Source organism: Suricata suricatta, chromosome 12, assembly GCF_006229205.1.
Source record: "Suricata suricatta isolate VVHF042 chromosome 12, meerkat_22Aug2017_6uvM2_HiC, whole genome shotgun sequence".
In the NCBI taxonomy this organism is placed as follows: Eukaryota; Metazoa; Chordata; class Mammalia; order Carnivora; family Herpestidae; genus Suricata; species Suricata suricatta.
This window is the reverse complement of record NC_043711.1, coordinates 79,018,950-79,027,695: the sequence shown is the minus strand read 5'-3', so window position 1 is coordinate 79,027,695 and position 8,746 is coordinate 79,018,950. Positions and strand designations below refer to the sequence as shown.

The following is an 8,746-nucleotide window of genomic DNA, read 5'->3' as shown; positions in this document are numbered from 1 at the left end:
GCGGAGGAGGGAGAGAGAGTTGGGGAGAGAGAGGGATGCAAAACTTGAGAGACTATTGAATGCTGAGAATGAACTGAGGGTTGAAGGGGAAGGGGGAGGGGGGAAAAGAGGTGGTGGTGATGGTGGAGGGCACTTAAGGGGAAGAGCACTGGGTGTTGTATGGAAAACAATTTGACAATAAAATATTATGGAAAAAAATTAATGGCTCTGTGTGTGTGTGTGTGTGTGTGTGTGTGTGTGTGTGTGTGTGTGTGTGTACTACCTCTAAAAACAAATGAACATATTTGGTTTGGGGTGAAAGAGGGAAACAAACCATAAGAGACTCTTAATGATAGAGAATAAACTGATGTGGGGGAGGGATGGACTAAATGGAGTGAGTACAAAGGAGGGCTCTTGTTTTGATGAGAACTGGGTGTTATATGTAATTGACAAATCACTAAATTTGACTCCTAAAACCAATATTACACTATGTGTTCACTCTCTTGAATTTAAATAAAAATTAAAAAAACAACAATGTCAAAACCTACTGAAATTTATTACCGTATAATTCTTGAGGTCAGAAGTAAAATTGGTGTGGCTTAGTTAAAAACAAGGCATTTCATCTAGAGTTATGGTCTTTGCCTTTTCAAATTCTAGAAGCTGCCCACAATCCTTTTCTCATGGTTTCCCATCTTCCCGTCACTCCAAATTCTTGCCTCTCTTGTCACCTGTCCTTCTTTAACTTAGACTTCCCTTCCTCATTTGTACAAGGACTCTTGTGAATATATTGGGCCACTTTGATAATCTAGGATATACTCCCCATTTAATAGTCTCTAGTTAGTCACTTCTGCAAAATCTCTTTTGCCATATAAGGAAAACTATTCACAGGTCCTGGGTGCTATAACATGGACTTCTTTGTGGGGAGTCATTGTTCTTTTTACCACATATGTATCCCCAGACTGTTATTGGAAATGAGTTACTGTAAAAAAAAAAACCTCTGTATGATCCATCATTACACAGGTTGAGAAGTACGCAACTTACTGGAATCTGGAAGAAATTCTTTTCAAGCAGTGAACTGGTGAAATTGTTTGTGAAATAAAATGAGAAATCAATAACAGAACCAGAAATCGAACATTCTCAAATATTTAGAAATAAACACCTCATTCTTAAAATGTTCTTGAGATGAACAAAAATGGAAACACAACTTGTGAAAACCTACAATCTGCAGTGAAAGCAGCTCTAGATGGAAATTTATGATTGTCATGCCTATGTTTAAAGAGAGGAAACATATAAATTGATTAATAATTATACACATTGAGAAATCAGAAAAAGAAGAGGAAAAATAAAACAGAAGCTAGCAGAATGAGGGAAATAAAAAGGTCTAGTATCTCTATAGTATATTTAAATCAAGTGTGAAAGAAAATCAACAGAGTGGAACCCTTTTGCATTGTTGGTGGGACAGCAAACTGGTGTGGCCACATTAGAAAACAGTATGAGGTGTCTAACAAAATTAAACATAGCACTACCATATGGCCTAGCAATTGCACTACTCGGAGTGTATCCAAAGGATACAAAGATGCTGATTTGAAGACACATATGAGTCCCAATGTTTATAGCAGCACTATCAACAATAGCCAAGTAATGGCAAAAGCCAAAATATCCATCAACTGATGAATGGATAAAACACACACAAATACACACAGAATGTATATAATATTATATACATATAATAACTAGTATATTCTATATACTATATACTGACATATAACACATATACTATAATATATTGTATATGAATACTATCCAGTGATGAAAAGGAATGAAATCTTGCCATTTGCAACTACATGGATGCAACTAGAGGGTATTATGCCAAGTGAAGTATGTCAGTCAGAGAAAGATACCAAATGAGTTCACTCGTATGTGGAACTGAGAAACTCAACAGATGGAGATAGGGAAGGGAAGGAAAAATAAGATTAAAAGAGAGAAGGAGGCACACCATAAGAGACTTTTAAAAACAGGAAACTGAGGGCTGCTAGAGGGGAGATAGGAGGCAGGGGTGATGGATTGAATGTGTAATTGGCATTAAGGAGATCACTTTTCAAGATGAGCTCTGGGTGTCATATGTAAGAGCTGAATCACTGGGTTTTACTTCTGAAGCCAAGATTACACTGAGTGTTAGCTACCCTGAGTTTAAATAAAATCTTAGGAGAAAAATAAAACCAATATCAACAATAAAAAATTAAGTGCATTTCTATAAGTTAATGGTGAACAAGGGAAATTAGCAAACAATTCCACCTATACTAACATCAAAGAGTATATAAAATGCTTAAGGAGTAAATTTTCGCATGGTGATGAAAGACTTCTCACCGAAAAGTGTAAACCATTGCTGAAAGAAATGAAAGAAGTCATAAATGGAAAACTTCCTCTGTTTCTGCATTGGAAGACTTCATATTGTTAAGATGTCATTACTACCTAAAGTGATCCACAGATTAAATACAATTGCTATCAAAATCCCTATGGCATTTTCTTTGTTGCAGACATAGGAGAGCCCATTCTAAACTTCATGTGCAATCTTGATGACCCAGATGACCCAAATCCCAGATGACCAAACAATCCTGAAGAAGAAAATAGTTGGAAAACTCCTACTTCTTGATTTAAAAACCAACTACATAGTATAGTAAGTAGAGTACATACTCTAGTACTAAAAAGAGAGGTTCAAAGCAATGGAGTAGAATAGATAACCTAGCAATAAACCCTTACATGTATGGTCAAAAGATTTTTCAAGAGTGCCAAGACCATTCAGTGGGGGAAAGAGCAATCTATTCAACACAAGATGCCGGGAAAACTGGATATCTACAGGCAAACAATGAAGCTGAACCCTCCCCTTACTATATATAGAATAATGAGCTCGAATTGGATGAAGGGACCTCAGTGTAAGAGCTAAACCTATAAAATTCAGAGAAAAAAAACCTGAAGGCAAAATTTGTGTAATTGGATTTGGCAATGATTTATTGTATATGAAACAAAAAGCAAACATAACAAAATAAAAATTATATAAATTGGACTTCATGAAAATTAAAAATTTTTGTTGGAGGGGTCCCTGGATGTCTCAGTCCATTATAGTCTGACCATTGCTCAGCTAATAATGTCATAATTCATGGATTTGAGCCCGACATTTGGCTCTGCACTGGTGACACAGAGCCTGCTTGGCATTGTCTTTCACTCCCTCTCTGCTGTCCCTCCCCTGCTCTGTGCTCTCTCTCTTAAAATAAATAAGTAAACTTAAAACAAAGAACTTTTAGGCAGTAGAGGACACTATCAAGAGTAAAAGAGAACTCACAGAATGCGAGGAAATATTTACAAATCATATGTCTAAGAAAGGATTAATAAGCAGCATATATAAAGAACTCCTATAATTCAACAACAAAATAATGAACAAACATTTCCTCCAAGAAGATCTTCAAGTGGTGCATAAGCACATGAAAAGATGTTGAACAATACTAGTCCCTAGAAAAATGAAAATCCAAACTGCAATGAGATCCACTTTCCCTGAAAATGGCTTTTATGAAAAACAAAATAAAGCAAAACCAAAATACATATGAGAAAATTAAAAAATCATGAAAAAAGGATTGGGCAAGATGTGGAGAAATTGAAAACATTGTGTCATTTGTAGGAATATAAATGATGCAGTCACTGTGGAAACAGTGATGTTTTCATTAAAATTTAAATATAGTATTTACCATATGATTAGAATATTCCACTTATCAGTAAATACACCCCAAATTACAGGTATGTACTCAGATATATGTGCATCCATGTTCATAACAGTATTACTCATGATAGCCCAAAGTTGGTAGAGCAAATTAATATCTATCCATAGATGGGTAGATAAAAAAAGTTGATGTAGATATATTCATGGACTTCTATTCAGCCTTAATAAGCAGTGATAGTCTGATATGTACTATGCAATGGATGAACCTAAAAAATATCTTGGTAAGCGAAATATGCCAAACACAAAAGGACAGACCATATGATTCCACTTACATGAAGTACCTACAATAGACAGATTTATAGATACAAAAAAGTAGAATAGAGAGTATCACTGTCTGGGAGGGGGGGGGCAAAAGGAATGGAGAATTCTTGTTTAATGGGTGCAGAGTGTCTGCTTCAGTGTGAAAGCACAGTGGTGCTGGCTTCCCAACTTTGTGAATGTACTTAATGCCAGTGGCTTGTACCCTTAAAAATGGTTACACAGTAGATTTTGTGTTATGTGTAGTTTAGCTCAGTGAGAAACACGGCTTCAAAGAAGGGGATTGCTCCCTGTAGAGCCTTGGAATTGGGCTAAATGGCTCGAGGACAAAGAAAATGTATGGTAACAGGGGCTGGTAGATTTGGGAACTTGCCTTTGAAGAGAGGGATTGAACCACGGGAATACCTAAACAAAGGAAATAGTACTTTACAAAATTATTCGTGTTCTGAAAAGAATTGTGGGAGATTGCCTATGTCTGGACATTCAGTGTACACTTAAGGGGCACAGTCATTTTGGGAGCAGTCATTTAACTGCAAGTTTGAGACTTTACAGTTGGATTTCACTGCTTAAGTGACTAGCCAGTCTCTTGAGACATAGAGAAATACAATATATTTCCTTCCTTTGAAGTGTCCTAAAAACAGGGCAGGGATATACATCAGAGGAGAGGGCTCCTGGATACCACACATACATCCCATGTTCTTTTCTATTTCTTAGCTACTCAGGGAGAATATTTGTGGTTCAGTCTTAAAGAGTGTGAACTGGCACCATGCACTTAGCCCAATTTGCAACCAAACATGCCTTGTAAGAAGGGTATGTGCTATTACAGGCAAGTCTTGGGTATGCCAGGAACCTTAGGAGGTTTGATTTAAATTCTGGAGAAGTTGGGGTCAGGAAGCTGAACTGCTAAGAAAAATGGGAAGAAATAGGAATGTATCTTGGGGGATGAAATGGAGGTAACAAGGGAGAAAGGTGGTAAGAGGGATTAGAGGGTGAAAAGGAGTGAGGGAACGGTGTAAGCTCTGCCCATTGTGTATCTGTAATCCTCATATTTCCATCTGTGGCCCAAACCTTGCCCCTGAACTCTATTTCTATGTCCAACCAGCCACTTAACAATTTTTGGATATAGAAGTGAACCTCTCATAGTTAACATGTCCCAAACTACACTCCTCCGTTTACAACACATCCTTGTACATCTCAGCTGAGGCGACTATTCTCCCAGAGGCTCAGATCCAAGCCCTTGGGAGCCTCTTTCCACCCCACATCATATGCATCAGGAGATCTTCTTGTTTCCCCTTCTGCAGGGACTCACAATCTGACCTCTTTCCCCTTCCTCTCCTGGCCGCAGTCCTGGTGCAAGCCATATGTCCTTGTTTGCATGAACGCAGGGAACTCCTGAATATTCTTGTTGCTTCTGTCTGTGCCCTGTGGTGGTCTAATCTCAACCAAATACCAGAATAAGTTAAAACACATTCACATTATGTCACTTCTGTCTTCAAAGTCTTGCAATGATAGCCATTTCACTCAGAGGAAAAGCCCAAATCCTTGAACAGAACAGGAGGATTCTACTCTCAGGACTTGTGTGCATGTTGTTCTGATGCTGTTCAGGAAGGCTTTTCTTCCAGAAATCACATAGCCCACACCAACACCCTTTTACAGTCTTCCTCAAATCTCCCTTTTCAGTGATTCCCATCAAGCCTGCCTCTTTATATACCTCTCACTCTAAAGAATCTCTCATTTTCTTAGCTGTCTGTACTATCATGTTTTTTTTCTAACACTCATCACTTTCTGGTATTCTGTGGGATTTGCTCAATTGGTATGTCTATTGTTTCCAGTCCTTTTGTCCACTATGGTGTAACCTCCACAGGACCCACTACCTAGCCAGCACCCCCTAAGCTCATATAACAGTTCTTGGCACTTAGTAGTTATCCAGGAAATAGTTATGTAATGCATGAATTGAATCAGACAGCCCCTTTTGGAGACCCCACAGTCTAGTTTCAGTTGACTATTTCTCAGGAAATTATGAGAAGCTGAGTTTCCCATGAAGATGTCTTGGGGAAACAATCATTTGCATATACGCAGGAAGCAGAAGAGCCCAAGAGAGGCAAACCACAAATACTATGTCTTCCCCATATCCTCTGTTCCCTACATCCATTGGCAGATCTGCAGAAATCTCAAGGGATGGATTTGGGGCCACAGAGTTTGAGAAGAGGAATGGTTAGACCCAGGAGCTCTAGAATCAGACTGCCCGAGTTCAAACCACAGCCCTGCCATTCACCACTGAGTGTCCTTGAACTTTTCCGTGACAACTTTATTATCTGTAAGCTAAGAGGAGACAAATTGAGTCTGATGCAAAGATCGTAGGAAATGACAGACACATGCATCTCCAAGTGCATGTGGCACATAGTGAGTTCTCAGGAGATTGGAACGTTATTACTCATGAGATTTCCTGAGGCCTGGAGGCATCAGCCACCACTAGACTATTGGGATCAGGATATCATTACAGGCGCAGATCATCTAGGTAGGACTCTCCTTGTCTGTATCCCCTTCTTTCCTCTTCACTCTGATCCAGTAGGGAAGAGGGCCACCAAGGCAGTAATACACAAGGTTCTAATCATTTTACCCAGAAAGAAGTTTACTTGCCTTAGGACCTTGATGGAGTATGACCTGTAAGTTTAAAGAAGTCGAAAAAGAAGGTGACTCACTGAGAGACAGCTAACCACACATGTGTTCAATGTACGTTTCATATAGATGGATGTGATGTGAGACATAAGAAATAAGGAATGAATTTTCAAATATCCCATGTGTGTGTACGCAGCCGTATGTTTACCCTTCCTCACGCCCACTCATACGTGTACACACACATACACAACTACATTCCCAAGCATACACAAAGTATGGCCTAGCATGCTAGTGTACAGATCATTTTCAAAATTATATGAAATTATAGTACATGTCAAAAGCTCAGGAAAAGATTCGGCACATAGGCAACATCTAACATCATTAACGAAAGTTTGGGAGTACACACAGCAGAAGTGGAACTCGGGAGACCTCAGAGTGTTGTAAGTGATGCCTCTTCTTCTGCTTGCCTCTCTGCATTTTCTGTTGTTTCTGCAGTTAGCCTTCACAGAGAAGCCAAGCAGCATTAAAATAAGGAAACTTGGGGCGCCTGGGTGGCTCAGTCGGCTCAGGTCAGATCTCACGTTCATGGGTTCGAGCCCCACATCAGGCTCTGTGCTGACAGCTAGCTCAGAGCCTGGAGCCTGCTTCCAGTTCTGTGTCTCTTTCTCTCTCTGACCCTCCCCCTCTATGCTCTGTCTCTCTCTGTATCAAAAATAATAAAACATTAAAAAAAAACTTTAAAATAAGGAACCTTGAAGCTGGGTGGCCTGGACACGAATCCCATCAGCTGCACTGACTTAGTCATTTCCTCTCTCTGCCTGAATTTCTCCATCTGCCAATTGGGGCACAGTCCTACGTATCGGGCAGGGGTGTTGTGAGGATTAGATCTTTAATACGTACACTTGTCCTTGTGGCTGATTAAAACATCCCCTGTCTGGACACCACTGGTAACCAGCTGCAGGTGATGGATCCACAAAGGAAATGCTCACATCCCGGATTTCATGCTCTCAGATGACACCCAGTCCTTGGCCTTCTATCATGGCCCTGCCCAGCACACCTGGGCTTAGCTGGTAGTCCTTAATGTCCAGAGACAGGGGAAGTTGAGGGGGCAGGGAAAGGGGATTGCACCCCAAGGCAATGCTTACCTGTGAGTCCCAACAGCACAGCCAGCAGCAGGTATGAAGGAGGGGGGGACCCAGATCCAGGGGCCAACATTGTAGAGGCCTGGAGACCCTCTCTGTGCAAATGTGTGTGCTGGGGAGAAAGGACCTCTTCTATAGAGAGGAAAGCCCGCCTCCTCCCATGAATAAGAGGAAGTGCCTATGATGGGGTGACGTGGCTGTGAGGCAGCGATCTGCTTCTAGATTGTGAAATGAAGTCAGGCAGTGAAGGGTTCACTTGGTGAGGGGTCCTCTTTTACATTTCAGAGGGAGTATAGAGGCCCAGGAGAAACACTGCCTTTTCCCTGCATGGGGCCACTGCTCCCTCCAGGAGTGCTCCCCACTCTTGAGGACTCAAGTTATGTAGAGAGATTACAGAAGTCAAATGGATCAATGTGTACTTTTATAGATTGTGCTTTCTGTATCTTATCTAAAATGTCTCTGGTAAATCAAGACCATTATACTCAGCTTTATTTTTTTCCTACTATTTCCTCTAGAAGTTTTATAGGTTTAGCCTTAAATTTAGACTTTTAGTCTGTAATACATTGATCATATTAATTTGTTTTTAGTATTTTTGTGTATATTGTACTGTAACATCACTATAAGGAAAATGTTTTATGCATTATTAAATGTTGTATATGTTATAAGGAAACAGTCTAGATTCTTATTTTCCTCCTCCTCTTCTCCTACCTCCTTCTCCTTTTCTCCTGTTCCTCCTGTTCCTCCTTCTTCCATGTATGAATATCTAATTGTTTCAACACCATTTGTTGAAAAAAGTATCCTTTTCACATTTAGTTGCTTTGGCACCTTTTCCAAACATCATTTGACTAAATATGTATCATGTGTGGGTCCAATTACTTTTTTTCTGCCAGGGAAAATTTTATTTTTAAAATATTTAAAAATTTTTTGGTTTTACAGTTGATATACCATAATATGTTAGTTTTAGGTACATAACATA

General features: G+C 39.7%; 1 protein-coding gene across 5 annotated transcripts in view; it reads right to left on the bottom strand.

Moving 5' to 3' along the window:
* Positions 1-7,913, bottom strand: part of LOC115273595 (signal-regulatory protein beta-1-like) — a 22,304-nt gene extending 14,391 nt beyond the window's left edge. For 3 of the 5 annotated variants that reach the window (XM_029916702.1, XM_029916703.1, XM_029916704.1), the window contains exon 1: positions 7,774-7,913. In XM_029916702.1, coding sequence (XP_029772562.1) covers positions 7,774-7,843 — 70 coding nt within the window. In that variant the 5' untranslated portion in view covers positions 7,844-7,913. The remainder of the gene's footprint in view (positions 1-7,773) is intronic. The other 2 variants (XM_029916705.1, XM_029916706.1) reach the window with 1 other exon arrangement.
* Positions 7,914-8,746: the final 833 nt, after the last annotated feature.